The 21,808-nt window shown below is 38.3% G+C and overlaps 1 protein-coding gene across 1 annotated transcript in view; it reads left to right on the forward strand.

Annotated features, from left to right (window-relative positions):
* Positions 1-21,808, forward strand: part of TTN (titin) — a 239,816-nt gene that overhangs the window by 20,712 nt on the left and 197,296 nt on the right. Inside the window, exons 20-44 of the mRNA XM_032445727.1 lie at positions 162-304; positions 943-1,145; positions 1,274-1,504; positions 2,015-2,259; positions 3,064-3,287; positions 3,395-3,559; positions 3,663-3,831; positions 4,352-6,042; positions 6,148-6,429; positions 6,696-6,962; positions 7,093-7,365; positions 7,468-7,731; positions 7,835-8,095; positions 8,437-8,697; positions 9,216-9,479; positions 9,570-9,830; positions 10,003-10,263; positions 10,695-10,955; positions 11,042-11,183; positions 11,273-11,438; positions 11,663-11,894; positions 12,476-12,760; positions 12,859-12,984; positions 14,770-14,958; positions 19,098-19,154. Of these exons, the coding sequence (XP_032301618.1) occupies positions 162-304; positions 943-1,145; positions 1,274-1,504; positions 2,015-2,259; positions 3,064-3,287; positions 3,395-3,559; positions 3,663-3,831; positions 4,352-6,042; positions 6,148-6,429; positions 6,696-6,962; positions 7,093-7,365; positions 7,468-7,731; positions 7,835-8,095; positions 8,437-8,697; positions 9,216-9,479; positions 9,570-9,830; positions 10,003-10,263; positions 10,695-10,955; positions 11,042-11,183; positions 11,273-11,438; positions 11,663-11,894; positions 12,476-12,760; positions 12,859-12,984; positions 14,770-14,958; positions 19,098-19,154 (6,923 nt within the window). The remainder of the gene's footprint in view (positions 1-161; positions 305-942; positions 1,146-1,273; positions 1,505-2,014; positions 2,260-3,063; positions 3,288-3,394; positions 3,560-3,662; positions 3,832-4,351; positions 6,043-6,147; positions 6,430-6,695; positions 6,963-7,092; positions 7,366-7,467; positions 7,732-7,834; positions 8,096-8,436; positions 8,698-9,215; positions 9,480-9,569; positions 9,831-10,002; positions 10,264-10,694; positions 10,956-11,041; positions 11,184-11,272; positions 11,439-11,662; positions 11,895-12,475; positions 12,761-12,858; positions 12,985-14,769; positions 14,959-19,097; positions 19,155-21,808) is intronic.

The raw sequence follows: 21,808 nt of genomic DNA on the forward strand, positions 1-21,808 counted from the left end.
AAATCATAGGATCATACCTTGTGTGATGCTTTGTCTGCTGAGACTCAAAATATAAGTTTTGTTTTGTTTTTCATGTATAAGATAGTTGTGCAACTGATCATAATCACTATTGAAAGCAAAGTCACAAAAAAAGTCTCCTTCTACTTCCATGTTTTTTATAGATACAAAGTAAGTTATAAACGAGAAACCGGGGAATGCAAACTTGAAATTTCCATGACCTTTGCCGATGATGCCGGAGAATACACTATTGTCATTCGTAACAAATTTGGAGAAGCTTCTGCAACGGTCTCCTTACTAGAAGAAGGTACATTGTAAAGAGAAAAACACTTTAAATTGTACTGCAGATTCTTTGCAATTTAGTTTAATCAGCACAAGAAACCTTAAGAAAGCATGCTAATATCTGTTCTAACTCTTCTTTGCAAGCAGAGTATTTGGCATCAGGTTCTTGAAGAATATGTTTTTTGTTGGAATGTGCAGCTATAGAAATGTAAAGTATGCATTCATAATAGGTCTACATAAGACCTTCACAGGTCTGTAGGGGCAAAGTTGAAACAAATAATAGGTTGATAAAGGAAAATAAGTTAGCTTAGGTTAATTTTAGTTGTCCTTTTGAAATGCAGAAGAGGTTGCAGGAGACAGCTGTGGTGGAGAAAGTAAATACAGTTACTAAAAGTACTTCCACTTTGAGAACTAGCACACTTGCAAATTAGAACTTCGAGCTGTTTAAAAGCTCATCTGAAGGCACTAGTATTTAGATTTTAATGCTACTTGCATTTTATTGGCTTGACAGACCATCTCTGCTTCAGTCAAAACAAAAAGCCAACCAAACAGAAGAAAAAAAAAAATCCAGTAAAATAAGTTTGTATTTGCTTGTACTTGTTTTCTATTTCTTATAGTAAAACTATAAGCACTTATCAAAGCTAATGTGTTTATAATTCCTAGCTGATTATGAGGCCTACATAAAATCCCAACAAGAAATGTACCAAACTCAAGTGACTGCATATGTCCAAGAACCTCAAGTGGCTGAGGTAGCCCCACCCATTTCATATGGTGACTTTGATAAAGAATATGAAAAAGAACAAGCCTTAATTAGGAAGAAAATGGCAAAAGATACAGTGGTGGTCAGAACTTTTGTGGAAGATGAGGTATGTTTACTGCTTATTTTGTATACTGACAAGCTGTTTAAAATCTTTTTTAATTTTACCACTGCAAGTCACTTCTTTACATTATTTGGCACACACAACTCAACTAATGCTGTTGCTTTTTGATATAGGAATTCCACATTTCTTCTTTTGAAGAAAGGCTTATAAAGGAAATTGAGCTCAGAATTATTAAGACCACCTTAGACGAACTCCTCGAGGAAGATGGGGAGGCGATGATGGTTGATATTTCTGAATCTGAAGCAATTGAAGCAGGATTTGATTTAAGATTAAAGAATTACAGAACCTTTGAAGGCACTGGTGTTACTTTCCATTGCAAGACAACTGGATATCCATTACCAAAGGTACTCCAAACATGCATGATGTTTATCTGTTTATAAAAAACTTATTTTCTCTACTTGAAAACTCCCTTAACATCTCTGTCAAATTTTAATTCTACACAGAAAACAAAATGCCTATTGGAAACACAATCTGGTGATATCAAGCTGATATTTTATTTTGTCCCTTAATGCAGCAGTGTTACATTGGTTAGTTATTTCAGTGGTAGGTCAGGCTTCTTAATCCACCTTAATATCAACAGAGAAATAGATCTTGCTTCTGAGTATCAGAGTTAGCACATGCACGAGTATTGAGCACAATTAGAAAATCACTTTGCTTTGAAAACATGTCACTTAAGTCTTAACATTTTTCCTTGAAATAAGAAAATGCTAACACCTCTCAGGAGCTCCCCCCACTGGGCTGTAGCAATGCATCAGCTGAAAAATAGGAGTTCGTAGTTTGTTGTATGTACTGTCTATTACTGGATGTTTGTCTTCTGGAAAGCTCACTCAGTGTTTCTGTTTCTTTCCATGAAGATTGCATGGTACAAAGATGGTAAGCGCATAAGACATGGAGAGCGCTACCACATGGAAGTTCTGCAAGACGGTAGTGCCAGTCTGCGCTTGCCCGTTGTTTTACCTGAAGATGAAGGAATTTATACTGTCTTTGCCAGTAACATGAAAGGAAATGCCATTTGCTCAGCAAAGCTGTATGTTGAGCCCGTTGCACCCACAGCAACTCCAGGTTATATGCCAGGACCAGAAGTTATGAGAAGGTATAGGTACGTACATGGTTATATTTATTACATGAGATTTCTGCAATAAAAACTGTCCAGACACTCATTACACAGAGGGAAAACAGTTTAGATTATTGGAGCTTTTATGCTTTTTATTCTAAACATTTTTCTCATTGTCCATACTGACTTATGTGCCAACCTTTTCTCTGATTTACCTTCTTAATTAGCATGGCAGCTCCCAAGTGTACCAACTTTCACATATATATCTAGTCACTGTGTTAGATTTACAACCTCAGCAACAATATATCTTTCTTCACCTGCTTATGTTTTGGGAAAAATAACATCTATACTTGGAATTCTAGCACTGCATGCAGCTCTTATCTCGTTGAAATAGCAGTATGTTCATACAATATCTACAGAATTACAGAGTGGCTTGGGTTGGAAGGAACCTTAAAGATCACCAAGATAAACTCCCCCTGTTGTACAGGGTTGGCAGCCACTAGATCAAGCTGCCCAGGGCCCCATCCAACCTGGCCTTGAACACCTCCAGGGATGTGTCATCTACAGTATATATGCGCACACATGCACAAAAATAGACAGGTTACAACTGTGACTTTACAGTATCTGAAAAATTTAATTTATCTGAGTATGGCGTATGCTCTGAATTACATAAAAAATAAAGAAAAATGACTGCACAATTTCTCACCTAGATAAATTGATAAAACTTTAAGCTATGTTATATAGCTTAAATTTTATATATTAATTATATTAAGACAAAATTTGAACTTTGTTTATCATGTCAGCATGCTGCTGTATGACATATTCATACACATGATCTTTTCCTTCCAGATCTATTTCTCCACGCTCTCCTTCTCGTTCTCCTGCCCGCAGCTCTCCTTCTCGTTCTCCTGCACGCAGATTAGATGAAACTGATGAAGGACAACTGGAGAGACTATATAAGCCAGTTTTTGTGCTGAAACCTACATCAGTCAAATGTTCACAGGGGCAGACAGCAAGATTTGACTTAAAAGTTGTTGGCAGACCTATGCCAGAGACATATTGGTTCCATAATGGTACATAGTTCTTATTTACGTAAAAGAATAATATTAAAAAACAATTTCATGAGCATTTAGCATCTTGTGACATATTTTGAGTACAATGTTTTTTTCTTCATCCACAGGTCAACAAGTGGTTAATGATTACACCCATAAAATAGTGATTAAAGAAGATGGCACCCAGTCATTGATCATAGTTCCTGCTATGCCTGAGGACTCTGGTGAATGGGCTGTAATTGCTCAGAACAGGGCAGGCAAAGCTTCTGTATCAGTGACACTGTCTGTGGAAGGTACCTATTGCACATGCCGTTGTGAGGAGGCTTGATAATGCTTCCTGTTAAAAATCATGGTTATGTCATTTCTTCTTATAATAACTTTCCCTTGCTATTTCAGCTAAAGAGGACCTAGTCAGACCACACTTTGTGGAAAGGCTCAAGAATGTTAGTGTAAAAGAGGGCTCTAGGCTGCACATGGCTGTGAAAGCAACTGGCAACCCTAATCCTGACATTGTGTGGTTGAAGAATAGTGACATCATTGTACCACATAAATATCCCAGAATAAAGTAAGCATGTGTGGGGTTTTTTGTTTGTTGATTTTGTTTTTAATAGTAAAACAGTTAATAATCACTGTTCTGTTAGATACTATGTGCCTCCTACAGTGCAGTAAATATCTTTGCTTCCATGGAAGGAATAAACTATCGGTAAGAACTTAGTCCAGTGGTTTATGAAACCAGTAAAACTTTTGCATTGCAGCACAGCTCAGAGGCAGAAAATGTTTTGTAGGATTTCCTCAATGTTATCTGGGTTGTATAGTAGTGTATTTTTTATTATACAAAGCCAGCTTACAGCAGAGACTTAGGGAACATTTCTCAGTCTCCAGCTTTGCAGTCTTTGCAAGCAAAACTGCAACTGAATTCAAGACTGCATCTTATTATCTTTGTCTATGTGATTCTTATGTATTGCACTCAAATATGAATAAATGTAAATAACCACCTAATTCCTTCATTGAATTGCCTTTGGAAGCTTTGACCTTATTTTGGAGATGTGAAGAAGCTTTTTTAAGTAATTTTTTTAATATTACAGGATTGAGGGAACAAAAGGGGCCGCTGCCCTTAACATTGAATCCACCGCCAGGCAAGATGCTGCATGGTATACAGCTACTGCCATCAATAAGGCTGGGCGGGACACTACTAGGTGCAAGGTGAATGTTGAAGTTGAACATGCTGAACCGGAACCAGAAAGGAGATTAATCATTCCAAAAGGGACTTATAAAGCCAAGGAGATTGCAGCACCAGAGCTAGAGCCCCTCCATTTGCGTTATGGTCAAGAGCAATGGGAGGAGGGGGATCTTTATGACAAAGAAAAGCAACAGAAACCATTTTTTAAGAAGAAGCTTACGTCGGTAAGGCTGAAGCAATTTGGACCAGCACATTTTGAGTGCAGGCTTACACCAATTGGTGACCCAACTATGGTGGTGGAATGGCTGCATGATGGCAAACCATTGGAAGCAGCTAACAGACTCCGGATGATCAATGAGTTTGGGTACTGTAGCCTGGACTATGGAGCAGCCTATTCCAGAGACAGTGGTGTGATCACTTGCAGGGCAACTAACAAATATGGTACAGATCATACATCTGCTACCCTGATAGTAAAGGATGAGAAAAGCCTTGTGGAAGAATCTCAGTTGCCTGAAGGCAGGAGAGGAATGCAGCGAATTGAAGAGTTAGAAAGAATAGCACATGAAGGCACTCTTCCTGCAGTTGCAATAGATCAAAAGGAGAAACAAAAGCCAGAGCTTGTTTTGGTTCCTGAACCTGCAAGAGTCTTGGAAGGTGAAACGGCACGATTCCGCTGCCGTGTCACTGGTTATCCTCTACCCAAGGTCAACTGGTACCTTAACAGTCAACTCATTCGTAAGAGTAAAAGGTTTAGACTCCGTTATGATGGGATCCACTACCTGGATATTGTGGACTGCAAATCATATGACACAGGTGAGGTGAAAGTCACTGCAGAGAATCCAGAAGGCTTTATTGAACATAAGGTGAAACTGGAGATCCAGCAGAGGGAAGACTTCAGATCAGTTCTTCGTCGTGCTCCTGAACCCAGGCATGAACCTGCAGTGACAGAGCCTGGAAAACTTCTCTTTGAGGTACAGAAGATAGACAAGCCTGCAGAGGCAACAACCAAAGAGGTAGTGAAACTTAAAAGAGCTGAAAGAATCACTCATGAGAAACTGTCAGAGGAATCTGAAGAGCTGCGCAGTAAATTCAAGCGAAGGACAGAGGAGGGCTATTATGAAGCCATCACTGCTGTGGAACTTAAGTCTCGGAAAAAGGATGAATCATATGAGGAGATGTTAAAAAAGACAAAGGAAGAACTTCTTCACTGGACCAAAGAGATCCCAGAGGAAGAAAAGAAAGCCCTTCCTCCTGAAGGCAAAATTACCATTCCAACGTTCAAACCAGAGAAGGTTGAGCTTAGTCCAAGTATGGAAGCTCCCAAGATATTTGAACGAATTCAAAGCCAGACTGTAGCCCAAGGCACAGATGCCCACTTCCGTGTGAGAGTGGTAGGGAAACCAGACCCTGAGTGCCAGTGGTTCAGAAATGGTGTGCAAATTGAAAGGACTGATCGTGTATACTGGTACTGGCCTGAAGATAACGTTTGTGAATTGGTCATCAGAGATGTGACTTCAGATGATTCAGCCAGCATCATGGTAAAAGCAGTCAATATAGCTGGTGAAACTTCCAGCCATGCTTTCCTGTTAGTGCAAGGTAATTTTAAATCTCTTACTTTTATCCTGCTGCCTATCATAGCAATTATTGTAGTTAAGTCTCTATGACAAGTGCCCTACTGATTCATTACATATTGTTTTGCAGCCAAGCAGTCAATTAGCTTCATCCAGAACTTACAAGATATTGTTGCTAAAGAGAGGGACTCCATGGCAACATTTGAATGTGAGACATCAGAACCCTTCATCAAAGTGAAATGGTTTAAGGATGGAATTGAGATTCATTCTGGAGAAAAATACAGGATGCACTCAGACAGAAAGGCTCATTTTCTTTCTGTACTAGCAATAGAGAAGTCTGATGCTGATGACTACAGCTGTGCACTGGTAGAAGATGAATCTGTAAAAACTACTGCAAAGCTTACTGTTGAAGGTAAGAAGCACACAGCCTAGAACTATGCAGTACTTTGAAATCTACTTCAAAAAGAAATAAAACAATTGAGAGAAAATGCACTAGGAAATGTTCAAACCCCTTTCATATTTTTTCAATCCAGTATGAAAGCTTTGAGATACATTTATGTAAAATGGTTACGGTGTGTGCATACATATGTATTTCCTTAGGTTTAATTTAATAAGAAATGTTTTCATCGTGGGTATCTAATCAAACTCATTCATGGACATAATTATTTTTACTTGTAGGTGCTGTGGTTGAGTTTGTTAAAGAACTTGAGGACATTGAAGTCCCAGAATCCTTCACAGGTGAACTTGAGTGTGAGGTTTCCCCAGAAGACATGGAGGGAAAATGGTATCATGGTGATGCTGAACTCAGTTCCAATCATAAATATGTGCTTGCATCCCGTCGTGGTCGCCGAGTCCTCACTATTAAAGATGTTAATAAAGATGATCAAGGAGAGTATAGCTTTGTTGTTGATGGGAAAAGAACTCACTGCAAACTAAAGATGAAGCGTAAGCATATCTAATATTTATATCATCTATACATTATAGATGTCCTTTAGTATGAGTTGTTATATACCAGACTGCCTCAGTATTCAATATTCCATTACAAGTATTAATTTCATTTCATTTCATTCCATAGCTCGTCCCATGACTATTCTTCAAGGACTTACTGATCAAAAAGTCTGTGAGGGAGATATTGTACAGCTTGAGGTTAAAGTCTCTCTAGAAAATGTGGAAGGTGTCTGGATGAAAGATGGTCATGAAATTCAATCAAGTGATCGTATTCATATTGTGTTGGATAAACAGTCACACATGTTGTTGATAGAAGATGCAACAAAAGAAGACAGTGGAACTTACTCTTTCAGCATTCCTGGTCTTGAACTATCAACCACTGGACAAGTCACTGTGTATAGTAAGTCATTACCATGAATTTGAAGTCATATTTGATTTTGGGTTCATTATTATTACTTTTTAAAGGTATAGCTTTTTCATGATCATTTCTGTAACTTTGCAGGTGTGGAAATAATAGTTCCTCTAAAAGATGTTCATGTAGTTGAAGGAACAAAAGCTATCCTTGAATGCAAAGTTTCAGCACCAGATGTAACTTCCTCCAAATGGTACCTAAATGATCATCAGATCAAGTCTGATGAGCGTGTGCAAGCTGTGTGTAAAGGCACTAAACAGAGGCTAGTGATCACCAGGACTCACGCATCAGATGGAGGACATTACAAGTTAATGGTTGGCAAAGTCGAAACGAGTTGCAATGTCACAGTTGAAGGTAAGTATTGTTTACGGTGCAAATTTATTTAGAAATAGTTTTTCAGTATAAAGCAATGGAAGAAACTAACGTGTCAGTTATGCTTTATTTTTATTTTTTACAGAAATTGAGATTATCAGAGGTCTTCATGACATTACCTGTACTGAAACACAGAATGTATCTTTTGAGGTTGAGCTTTCCCATTCAGGGATTGATGTAATTTGGCATTTCAAAGGGCAAGAGATCAAGGCTGGTCCTAAATACAAAATTGAAGCACATGGCAAAATATACAAATTGACAGTGGTGAAAATGATGAAAGATGATGAAGGAGAATATGTATTTTATGCTGGAGGGAAGAAAACTTCCGGAAAACTGACTGTGGCAGGTTAGTAGGCTTGAAGTCCAAGATGTTTATTTCACTGTGAGTTAAAAATAATGCTCAAAGTACTGTTCTTCATAAATGTACCAGCTGTGTGCTGTTTCTATACTTCCTTAGCCTGTAATTTATCTCTTATTTTATGTTAATAGATTAGAATAACTAGGAGACAAAAACATCTTTTTGTGATGTTCACATCACATTCTATTCTTGATTTTTCACAGAGCTCAGAAAGACTATGGGCATGTGAAAAACTGGGGCAAATAATTCTGTCTAGTACCTGATTTGATTTTCATATGGGAGGAAAAAAAACCAAAAACCAAAAAACATGTGCTTTTGCTTTCCAACAGGAGGTGCCATTTCAAAGCCTCTCACTGACCTGACTGTAGCTGAGTCCCAGAGAGCTGTTTTTGAATGTGAAGTGGCAAATCCTGAATCAGAGGGTCAGTGGCTAAAAAATGGTAAACCATTACCCATGACCGATCAGTATCGTGCTGAAACTGATGGTGTAAAGAGGAGACTTAATATCCCTGCTGCAAAGATGGATGATATGGGTGAATATAGCTATGAAATAGCAAGCTCAAAGACATCTGCTAAACTGCATGTCGAAGGTCAGTTTGTCTGGTTTTTTTTGTTTGTTTGTTTGTTTGTTTTTTCCCCTTTGATATAAATAAAATATAAATAAATAACTCATGTCTCTAAGGCTCAGTCCAGCATCACTCACTATGTCTTGGATTAGACCCTAAGATACAAGCATATTTTGCTTCACATTTAGAAAACAATATTACATTATTACACTCTGTCTGAGGTAGAAGAACTTATTTTGGAGTCTGCACTCCTGGAATTTAGCATGCTATTTTTTAAAGGGGCATAATTTATTTGAGATACTGTCTGGCAGATTGAAATACACTATTTTCTAGCTGTTTATTAAACATATCAAATAAAGAAAAATTGGTTCTCATGGATACTACAAGTATAGGTTCTTCTTGTGTTCCTAGCACATCACTTTGGTAGAAATTATATAAAATAATGCATAGGAAATAGATTTTAAAATGAAAAATCACAATTTTTTTTTATAAGATTATTGTTTAGTATTATTTATTTATTTATTTTTAATATTTTTTTCCAGCTGTTAAGATAAAGAAGACTCTTAAGAACTTGACTGTGACAGAAACACAGGAGGCAGTGTTCAGTGTAGAACTCTCTCACCCTGATGTGAAAGGAGCTCTGTGGATTAAAAATGGTGTTGAACTTGAATCAAATGACAAATATGAAATTTCAGTTAAAGGAACAGTTCACACACTGAAAATAAAGCACTGTGTTGTCACAGATGAGTCGGTTTATAGCTTTAAGCTTGGAAAGATAGGAGCAAATGCCAGACTTCATGTTGAAAGTAAGTCAGTATTTTGAATGTTTGCTCTAATGTGAGGTTTGAAATTGAAATCAAACACATTTCTGAATCTTTCTAACTTTCTTCCTTAAGCTGTCAAGATTATCAAGAAGCCAAAGGATGTGACTGCTTTGGAAAATGCTGTTGTTTCCTTTGAACTGAGTGTATCCCATGATACTGTACCAGTTCGGTGGTTCCACAAAAATGTTGAGCTGAAACAAAGTGATAAATACAAGATGATATCTCAAAGGAAAGTCCACAAGCTGATGCTGCATAATATATCTCCTGCTGATGCTGGAGAATACACAGCTTTTGTTGGACAACTTGAGTGTAAAGCAAAACTATTTGTGGAAAGTAAGTATTGCAAGTTGGTAATAAAAAGTATATGAGTTGCTATACCAACTCACATAAAACAGATCTCACACTTTGTAGACTTGTATCTTTTTTTTTTTTTAAACTCCTGCACACATGCAGATCTTTTAAAAAATCCTTTTCTTTCTTTTTTCTTTTTTTTTTTTACCCGCAGCCATACACATCACAAAGACCATGAAAAGCATTGAGATCCCTGAGACCAAAACTGCCTCTTTTCAGTGTGAAGTTTCTCATTTCAACGTACCTGCTGTCTGGTTGAAAAATGGTGTGGAGATTGAAATGAGTGAAAAGTTCAAAATAGTAGTGCAGGGGAAACTCCATCAGCTAAACATCATGAACACAAGCAGTGAAGATTCTGCAGAATACACATTTGTCTGTGGAAACGACAGAGTCAGTGCAACTCTGACCGTAAAACGTATGTGAATATGAAATTAACTGAATATTCTACAGTTAACAATACTGGAGTTTACTGTAAAGCAGGTGCAATTCAGACAAAACCAAGAGTATTGTAGATAGATTTTTAAATAACCTTAAGTAACCTAAGTTACATTTTTAAAAGAAAACTAGAAGCTGCAAACTTGAAAGTCAGGTCATTGATTCCTCTGTTTAGAGCAAATCCTAGGTGTCAAGTAACCACAGGAGATGGATTTTGTATTCTTAAATAATTCAGAAGTTTGGAGAAGTTTAATTGCTGTATTCATTCTGAACACAAACTCTGGCTTTCCTTCAAGTATCACAAAAAATCAGAACCTGTCTTAAAGATTATAAACATCTCTGGACCAGTTGAAGTGTGTTTAAAAACAAAAACCCTAAACCATGCCCTTTTTTTTTTTTTTTTTCTCTTAGCCATCCTAATTACCTCCATGCTCGAAGATATTAATGCTGAAGAGAAAGATACGATCACATTCGAAGTTACTGTTAACTATGAAGGTATCTCATATAAATGGCTGAAGAATGGAGTGGAAATAAAATCGACTGACAAATGCCAGATACGAACTAAGAAACTCACACACTCACTCTCCATAAGGAATGTGCATTTTGGTGATGCCGCAGAATACAGTTTTGTTGCAGGAAAAGCAGCTTCATCAGCCACTTTATATGTGGAAGGTATTTGGTCTCTTGATTTGTATATTTAGTGACTTATGATAAGTTAAATAGAAAGATGGCACTCATTCTGTTCCACCCTCCTCCAGCTCGTCACATTGAATTTAGGAAGCACATTAAAGACATTAAGGTTGTGGAGAAGAAGAGGGCCATTTTTGAATGTGAAGTTTCAGAACCTGACATTCAGGTCCAGTGGATGAAGGATGGTCAAGAACTTCAGATTGGTGACAGGTAAATTATTCCTCCTACACCATATTCAATTTTTCTATGTATTTTCCCCCAGGAAATAATTTATTCACTTTATTTTCTGGTTTCCTTAGGATGAAAATTCAGCGGGAGAAATATGTTCATCGCCTCATCATTCCTTCTACAAAAATGTCTGATGCTGGTCAGTACACTGTAGTAGCAGGTGGAAACACATCCAGTGCCAATTTGATAGTGGAAGGTCGTGACGTTCGCATCAGAAGCATCCATAAAGATATTCAGGTATAGAACAATGAAGAATAAGTATTTTATAACTTTTTTATTCTAAGTCAAATAATCACGCAAAGGAGGAACAATGGCATCTAACCTGAAAAACCTCCCAAAGAAGGGGAAAAAATAAAAAGATTTTATTGTAAGGCCAGAGACTTCCTCTGGGAATACTTACTGGAGTGAGAACACCTGGAAAAACAAATGCTATTTGTGATGTTTCTATTACTTGCTCATAGGTCATTGAGAGACAAAGAGCTGAAATTGAATTTGAAGTTAATGAAGATGACATTGAACCACAGTGGTACAAGGATGGCATTGAGATCAACTTCCATTATGAGGAAAGATACAGCTATGTGGTGGAAAGGAGGATTCATAGAATGAGCATCTTTGAAACTACTTACTCTGATGCTGGAGAATATACTTTTGTTGCAGGACGAAATAGGAGTTCTGTTGTTCTCTATGTGAATGGTATGTATACTCAAAACTAACACTTTGGCTTCATTTATTATCCTGTATTTTTCTGATGTCTATATAACTTTTCTCAAAATCTAACCCTGAAATTAAAAAATAAATACAAAGGGAATCTTGTCTCTAGAACACTGCCAACAGCCTCATATATGTGGATATTTCTTGCTCTACTGAAATAGCTGAAGAAAATACTGTAACATTCCTTATTTTCTCTATATTTTTTCTACCAGGAAATTATCAAGTTCAAATAAAACTGCCTTTTTTCATATGGACAAAAACATCTTGCCAGAGGGACCAACCCTCTGAGGGTTGTTTTTTTCTCAGCGTTTTGCTGAGAATAAACATATGTCAACATAGCTACTTATGTTAAGGCAGTTCCTTTTAGGTCATTTCCTTCCTCTCAAGGAAAAGGGCAGATTTTCTTGAGCAAGCAAGATTGGGAACAATAAAATTAGAATAGAAAATTTACTTGCTAATGTTTTAGAACCCTTGATAAATACCAGTAATGAGAACTCTCTTCCACACACCCTCCCCCTTCATCCCCCTCCCCACCTTCTTTTCCCCCACCTTCTATACTGCAGCTCCAGAGCCACCACAGATTATCCAGGAGCTACAGCCAACCACTGTGGAGTCTGGTAAACCTGCCCGCTTCAGCGCAATGATATCAGGGAAACCCCAGCCCAAAGTTTCCTGGTACAAAGATGATCAACAGCTTTCTCCAGGTTTCAAGTGCAAGTTTCTTCATGATGCACAAGAATATACGCTATTGCTGATTGAAACTTTCCCAGAAGATTCAGCTGTGTACACCTGTGAAGCCAAAAATGACTATGGAGTTGCTACAACTTCAGCTTCACTTTCAGTGGAAAGTGAGTTTTCCGTGTTCACAATGTCTGTGAAATTTTGTTAACATTTAGTTGAACCTAACCTTTGTCTTTAAAAATTTCTTACTTTTCTTATCCTTCAGTCCCAGAAGTTGTTTCTCCTGAGGTTGAGGTGCCAGTATATCCACCTGCTGTCATAGTACCACTTCGTGATGCTGTTACATCCGAGGGACAGTCTGCCCGTTTTCAGTGTAGAGTCACAGGAACAGGTGGGTTTAATGAAATACTGTGCATCTTTTCACCTCTCAGAATTTTTCGTTTTGAACTCAGAAAATTTACTGCATACTATGGACTTGAATCAGTCTTTCTCTTGAGGTACAGTTATTTGATGGATGCACACTGCAAAGTGTTACCCACTGACAACTAGCAGTTCAGCTAGTCATGCATCAAAGATGGCAGCAAAAATGGAAGTCTTATACTGTCTTAAACAGTAAGCATTTCTAATACAAATGTCTAGCACATATAACATAACAAAAAAATTGTCTACAGAAACCTGTAGTCTCAAATGCCAACAGGAGTTGCAAAACTGTGTCATTGCAATAATGTGGAGCTTCTAAACAGAACATCATGACTGAAAAATATTGTCCTGTTACATGAAAATGACAGAGGTTTCAGTGTCACATAGCATCACATCAGTTAACTGAAGTAACAGACCAAAAGCTACATCCTAATATTCCAAAGCATTTTTGCAAACTGTAAACTGCCATTGTACTGTTTTCCTAGCATAGAAAGGATTTCTAAGTGCTTACTCATCATCTCTTGAAGTCTCATTAAGAATTTTTCTTAGGTAACTTGTCTACTTTTAGATAAAAAGAGAATCAGCCTACAATTGAAGCAATTCTTTCCAAGTTAATGCAAAATAAAATGAAATTAGCTTTCTTAACTTCAAAAAAAGCAGTCTTGAGTATAAGTAATAAAATATTCACATTGCAAAATGTAGAATAAGATCCCATTTCAATCCCAAAGAATATACAATTATTCAAAGATAAATAAAACTCCAACTTTAAAAATAATTCTGAGTGATACATGTAAAAATCCATAATACATTGTTAGTACACATACATATTTATACCGATATATAAATTGCTTTTCCATCACTTGAAATCAAACTCCACAATCTTGTTTTTTTTCTTCCCTTTTTAAAAAGACAAATCTCGTTCATCTGGATCCCGTTTATTAAATACTGTCTCGAAATTTATGTACTGCTCACTTGTGTTGTGCAAACCTTTTAGGTTACCTTAGATAGTATACTACTGAAAATGTACCGTTTAATGGTACACACTGCAGCTGGGTATTGAAAACAATTCCTCTTTCATCTGACAACAGTAATCACAAAGTTTGTGTGAAAATATTTGACTCATGATGTAATACATTGCAAGATGAAGAGGCGAGCTTGCAGTTTATACTTCATTCCTCTTCTTTCCCAAGTCTACAAGAATCTATACAAGTAACACAAAATCTTATTTAGGACTATTACAAAGGTACAAAAACAGGATCTTTCTAAAGAAATATGTCCTGTTCAACTTATGACATTTCAATAAAAAGAGGAAAGAAACTGTTCTTCTTAGCAAAAGGGCATTCCATTTTATTTTCCTCAAACTGTTCAGCTCAGCCTAGTGATTTTGAAACATTTAGACAGGTTTTAAAAGGGAATCCATTTTTAAAAATGTGATTTTTCTAGGTTAAAAAAGGGAATCTATTTTTAAAAACGTGATTTTTCTCTAATTCTAGCAGTGGCAAAGTATTTTAAAATTTGTACTTTAGGAAGAGGAAAAATTATTTTTACTCAGGACCCTGTGATGTAGGGTGAGTAAAACCAAAACTTAAGACATACATAACTTTCCACTGATCTTATATTACCAAGGTTAACGTAAGGCATATTCAAACACAAAAATATACTTGAGATTAAAGATTTCTGACAGACATAAATATAAAAATGGTATTTACTTACTGTTCTTATATCATTATTTACGCACTTTTTTTTGCTTGAGCAGATCTGAAAGTCTCTTGGTATAGCAAAGACAGAGAAATCAAGCCATCGCGTTTCTTTAGAATGACTCAGTTTGAAGACACTTACCAGCTGGAGATTGCTGAAGCTTATCCAGAGGATGAAGGCACCTATACCTTTGTAGCAAGTAACTCTGTGGGCCAAGTGACAAGCACTGCCACCTTGAAGTTGGAAGGTACAGTGTGCAATTAAAGAAGATATCTTGTTTAGATCATGTTCCAACACTAATCTTAACATAACACTGATGTAAGTCCTTGTCTGTCACACTGTCTTTTAATTTAACTCATTGCTACCATTCACAATGTCCACAACATATTTGTTTGTTTCCAAAATACGTTGCAGTTTCAGTGTTCCACACAGTTCACATTTTCATTCTCTCTAGTATTAGAATCTGGCACGAACCAAACATGTTAGATACTTTCTTTCTAATGGAAATGCTTTGTTTTCCCATTCTTGCATTTGATTGTGAGGAGAACCTAGTAAGAGTTTTTGTATAAAATATATTACTTTGAAAGTAAGTTTTGAAAACATGTTAATCAAAGGTGTGTACCAGTCTTGGGAAGATTAAAAGAAATAGACAGATTCACATATAGAATGATGTGGGTTGGACGGGACCTGAAGGATCAGGAAATGCAATTTGATAAAATACTAATCAAAGCTTTAAAGAAGAAATATTGTCTGGAGAATTTGTTATTAAGGTTTATATTGTCCTTGATGTTATTTAACCATAAATGATTTTTTTTTTCTTTTTGCAACAGATTTTATAGATGATGTTTTAGAGTAGTTCTTGCTGTAATAGTTTCAAGTTAGAAAAAAAAAATAATCTCGAATGAGAGAGAAAATGTAGTGTAGGGAAAGAAATTAAAAGTTGGCATGCTTCTTTTCAGGATTTAAAAAGGTTGAAGAACTTACAACAGAGTCCCACTGGCATGTTTCTTCATCTGTTTCACTTAAGGAGGAGACTATTGGCCAAAGGCCCATCTTTATCCAGCCTATTTCATGCTGCAGGGTCTGCAGTGGGGAAACAGTCAGATTTCAAGCTAGAGTATCTGGCATGCCTAAACCAGAAATCCAGTGGTTTCATAATCAACAGCTCATACTGCCAGCAAAAGATGTAGTGTTCCACTTTGATGAGTTTACAGGCACAGTTATGCTCATAATAGTAGATGCTTTCCTAGAGCATGCTGGCCAATACTCTTGCAAGGCAAGAAATAGTGCTGGAGAAACAACTTGCACAGCTACACTTACAGTGACTGCAGAAGGTAAAGCCCCATTTTTACTTCAGAGGGATTCAGTTTTCTGTATACCTCACTTTCACACTGTCACTAATGTTCTTTCTTCATTTCACTTTTCTTTAGCAGCTAATGTTAATAGTACCTATCATCTATAACCCAGACACTTTAATTTCTTTTGTTTAAACTCTAACATACTTGGAGACTTGTGGATTTCTATCATGACATACATCTAGAATAAGGATAATCTTACTGAAGAAATTCAGTTTTTTTTTTTAAACTTGGAATTATGTAATGGTTATACCATTGATTTGAGGTATTTTCACCCTATTTTGTAAGGGGGGGTGGAGTGGGGAAGAAAATACCTCCTAAAAAGTTCTATAAGAAGTCATCTCATATTGAAAGGGACAAGTAAAAGAAGAAACAAGCACCAACTGTTTATCAGTTGCATGACTAAACTAGGCATCATATGTCATTCTTATTTGTGTATGGAGATTCTTTCTATAAAGAGCGTAGTGCATCTGGCATGCTGAATTTTCAGATGAAGTTCATTTTCTTTCTCCATGCTGTATGACTGCTCAGAGCATGGCTAAGTAAAGTTCTGTAGATACTAACATTGTTATTTTTTGTTACTTGATTACACAGTGCAAGCCCTAGATAGGCAAAGTTCTGGGAAAGATGTAAAAGAGTCTATGCGGTCACAGGCTATATCAGAACTTCGCGTTACTCCTTTCACAAAGAGGAATGCAAAAGCTTTTCAAAAAGAATTTAAATCAGTGCAACAACCATCACAGGAATCGGGTGTACAGGTTTTTGAAAGCATATCTGAAAGGTTGACCATGAAAGCTACATCTGTTGAAGAAGCAGAAGCTCTGCACACAACAGTCCTATCCCAGACATCTCAGAGTACCAGAATCTCTATGGCTACTGCTCAAGAACTGAAAGGTGTTCCTCCAACGATTCTCCTGCCACTCAGAGACCTAACTGTGAAATCTGGTGACATTGCTCAGTTTATATGTGCCTTAGAAAATGAATTCTTCTCTGAGTTTCTTTGGGCCCATGAAGGTAAACGGATAGAAGTGTCTGAAAAATTGAAGATGTCGCAAAATGGATGTGTTCTACAGCTCACAATTTTAAATGCTCAGCTGATAGATCAAGGACTGTACAGTTGCACTGTATATAATGATTATGGAGGAACAACAACTGCTGCAATACTCACTGTCAAAGGTGGTTATCTGACTTAAAAAATTATGATGTTTTGCAACTTAATTATCACAGCCCATAGCTCATTCAAATGTCCTTAATAATCAGCATTTAACTGAGGAAGTTCTAGTAACAATGCTTTGTTTCTTCCCCTCCACATTTATGGTTCTATTAATAAGTGTTGTAACTTCATACCTCCTTCCAGCAAGTAACATAAGTCTTTTGTGGCTTTTGATTCTCTGTATCTTTCATGATATGAAAAGTGAGCTGTAAAGCAGAACAGGCAGATAGGAATTTTTGTGTTTTGTGAATTCCTGAAGCTGTAGTTTAAGAGAGAAAAGCATGTCAGATAAACTATATATGTGGTCATTTCAGATTGGAGGGCTTCAACCTGTTTCCCACATTATCATCAGGCTTGCAGTAGAGGGCAGTATGCTTGAAAGGATTAGTGCTTGAAACAGTGCAAGTTCTCTATTACTGCACTAATGAATTATCTTCTACCTTTCACTTGCCCTGAGATCCTAAGTATTTATTTTTTCTAAGTTCCTTTCCTTTCTCCTGACATCAGCATATTAAAATGTTAGTTGTGTTACCACTACTGAAAACTAAAAATGTATTATTGCCACACTAGACGTGCAATTGTATTTGTAAACTTGAAGGTACTGAGAACAGAAAAATAACGAAGAAGCCATCAACCCAGTAACATTGATTTGGCTTTTACACATTGAATTTTCTTTCTTTACTACTGAGCAGTATGAAGTGCTTCATGTAATCATCTGCTTCTACTTTCTACTCTGAAGCTCTCAAATGCAAAGATAGGCTTGTATTAGACCTTTTCAGAACCAATTAATGTTTGCATTTCTTCCCCATCTAAATGTGAGGATGCTTTTTATTCCTGAAAAACATCTGACCTAATCCTTTTCCTAACTTTATTCTTACCTAGCTGAAGAAGCACAAGCCAAAGCAGTAACAAAAATTACTCTTGAATCAGATACTAAAAGCTTTAAAGCAGCCAAAAGCTGTCAGTATAAAGCATCTGAAGTTAAACAAGAGTCATCCAAGAAAACTTCGAGCTTGTTTATATCTACATCCCAAAGATCACATGAAGCTGGGAAGCAAAGAAACAGGGTCTACTATCCTGACGTTGTGCCATGCGAAGACTTCACAGAAACTGATGCCAGAGCACCAGAGTTTCTTGAAACTCTGCCTTCAGAAACTGTTGTGAAAGAAGGAGAGGATGTGTTACTCTTTTGCATAATGAAGGGTGTGCCTACACCTTGCGTGGTCTGGCTGTGCAATCAGCTCATAGTTGAGGAGTCTGCACTGTGTTCCTTGAAACATGATGGGCCACTGTGCAGTTTAAGATTGCTGAAAGTTGGTCAGAACCACCAGGGTACATACAAGTGCAGAATAGTTAATCCTGCAGGACAAGCCGAGTGCAGCACCCATCTGAGAGTGACAGGTTGGCAACTGCATGTTCCTTCCAAAGTATCAGTTCCTCTTGCATAGCCTCATTGCATTCCAGTACATTCCTTCCTGGGGAGATGATAAAGAACTAGAAGCGTCTCATAAGCCTGTGGATTGCTGAATGTTTTCATCAGGGATTTAAGGCATGATAAAGGCATGTTCCATTAGAAACCTTCCCCCATCCTGCACAAAACATAAACAAATCTTGTAGAAAATTATATGTTGCAAACAAGTTTGAAAGCATTTGGTTACTCTGTTCTCAAGGTTTATCAAATATTTGCATTGTTTGGCATGCATTTATGTGTATTTATGTGTGAATTTCTGTATCTTTGCAAGAGAGATTGAATGTTTTTCTTCACACACTGTTGATTGGCAATTTGAGCTCAAAAATCTTTTTTTTTTTTTTTTCTAGCTCCTGAAAAAATCACGTATGAGAAGCTAGAGGAAGAAATTGAAATGGAAATGAAAGGTACAGTCACTACTGATGTCACACTGAATAATTAATACCAGTAATTAGCAACCTTGTGACAAGCTTTCATCTGCTTATGTGTAGTGTCTGATGGGGAAAGACAGACACATTTTGAGGCATATTGGAACATGATGCATGTTTGTTTTGATATGCAAAGGGTTACCTGCATTATAAGGTTATTTAAGTTTTAAAATGTTTAAAACTTCAAATTTATGATTTTGCAGCCATGTTTTGAAATTTTACTTCATGCTTTGCAGCTATTCACAGAGCTTTTATCTGTTCAATTTCCTTTTGAATGCATGCAATAGTTTACTTCAGAAGGAAGCTATACAAATCTGAATCACATTATTTTTAAGCAAGTTATCAACCTAACCACAGTCAGTTCAATGAACATTATTGGATGGATGAATTATGCTAGAAAACATTTGTTGTTTAGGGTATGTGGAAGCTATACATTTCCATTGATTCCTTGCACTTCATTTACATACATTAATTCATCATTATACATCTCTTACCCTGGCTTGCAGATAGCATATGTGGTTCATGTTGCTTGCTTTTTTTCTCCCTGTGCATAACACTGTGAAGTTAGTGGCTGTATTAGTTCGAATAAACGCCTTCTCATTTCATGTTAGCTAATTACTTTTGTTTTTTGTATATCTTTTCAAAATATTTTTTTCTCAATTGTTTGAACGTTTAATCTACAAACAGAGGGTCAGAAAGGGCGTTTATTCTACTGTCTGCAAGTCAGGTAAGATTTTCTTCTTTGCCATCCAAAGACACGCAACTTTTCCAGGCAGCAAAAACACACACACTGAAGAACGTGTTGTTTTGAAATTCATTTTTGCTTGTGCAAGAAGAAATTTCCACAGTCTGAAGAAAGAACAGACAACGAACGATTTTCGTGTCAATCTTTAAAACAGAGCAAGGCATTGCGTTTATTCGAACAAATATGGTGAGTGAATTACCTTTTTTTTTTTTTTTTTTTTTTTTTCCTGGGATGTGTGATTGAAATCTGTTGCATGCCCTTTTTTTTTCTTTTTTTTTTTTCCTTTTTTTTTTTTTTTTTTTTTTCAATCAAACAGTGTGTAGAGCGAGGCATGCCGTAACCCAGTCTCCTCCCTTCTTTTGCAGAGCGGCACAGCAAGACGAACACCGAGGGACATGGGGCAAGGGTGGTGCTGGGCTGCCCCCAGAACTGCAAACCCACCTTTATGCAGGGCCTCAAGTGTAGGTCCGTTTTGGAGGGGGACCCTGCTGTCTTCCAGTGCAAGCTGGTAGCGTGTCCGCCACCTCACATGGCGTGGTTCCACAACAACCGGCCTGTCCACCAGGACTGCCGCAAGGTGATCCGCACTGAGAGCGAGGAGCACACGCACCGCGCCAGCCTGGAGGTGCAGGACGTGCAAGAGCACGACGCCGGCAGCTACAGGGTGTTTGCCATTAACAGCGAGGGCTCAGCTGAGTCCGCTGCCTCGCTGCTGGTGGTGCGCAGTGGTGAGCAGAGGGACTCGGGCTTTGTAGGGAAGGTGCAGTTAGTGCAGGAGAGGTGGGAGTGCCTGCTGCAGCAGCGGCAGCAGGACCGGCTGCGCGTGGTGCTCCGCTGCACCGGCTCGCCTTTTGACAAGGGCCAGGAGGCTGAGCAGCAGTTGCCAAACTTCTCAAGCCGGGGCAAGGTACGGACTATACGTTTCCAGAGGCTGCCGTCAGTGGAGTCTCCCCGTCTGAGGACAGTACGCGGTAGGGAGCGCAGCGGAACTGTGATCAACGCTGAGGAATTGCTGGATGAGGAAACCCGCTGGAAGCTGCAGCGTCTGCGGGAGGCGAAGAGGGCAGCGCTGAAAAAGAAGCAGGAGTCCTTCTTATCCGAGCCACAAGAGGGCGCTCCTGGGAAGCCCTGCCCGCCTGAGGCACCTGGCAGGATGGATGGCTCAGAGTCCTTCCAGCTGCAGACGGTAGAGAAGTACGGCAGACCCAAGGTGACAGAGAAGAGATGGAAGGCACTTGGGCTCCTCGAGCCCTGCCCACCTCTCTTCGTCCAGGGAGTCAGGCCCCAGGAGGCTGTAGAAGGGCACAGAGTCACCTTCTCCTGCCTCTTCCATGGCTGCCCCAAGCCAACCATCACTTGGTACAACAACACTAACCCTGTGGGACGCATCCGGGGCACTGCAGTTTACACCACAGAGTGCCGCTCTACACTGACTTTCTCACCCCTGCTCCCACAGCACAGTGGCACAGTCACCTGTGTGATTTCTAACCCTCTGGGCTCAGTCAGCACCTCTGCTGCACTCCATGTAAGGCAACGGATGCTGGCCTATGAGGCCATTAGGGAGCTAGGGAAAGAAGAAAGGAAGGAAGAGAAGGAGAAGATAAAGGAAGAGGAGAAGAAAAAACAAGAGATGGAAGAAAAACAAGAAAAGGGAGAAAAAGAGGAGAGGGAAGTCACCCTGGCCTTTACAGAAGAGCAGGAGCTGCTAAATACTCTTCCAGACTCAGACTTGCTGTCACTGCCTGTAGAAATCAAAATCACTGCCCCTACTCCAACACCGGAGCAAGACACAGAGATGAAAGAGACAGTGCAGAGCTCTCCAGGCCAGGTTGCACCTACCATAAAGCACAAGTTCAAGTTTTCATTTGATGTTGGAAATGAGCCGCCT

Source organism: Coturnix japonica, chromosome 7 (genome assembly GCF_001577835.2).
Source record: "Coturnix japonica isolate 7356 chromosome 7, Coturnix japonica 2.1, whole genome shotgun sequence".
Taxonomy (NCBI): Eukaryota; Metazoa; Chordata; class Aves; order Galliformes; family Phasianidae; genus Coturnix; species Coturnix japonica.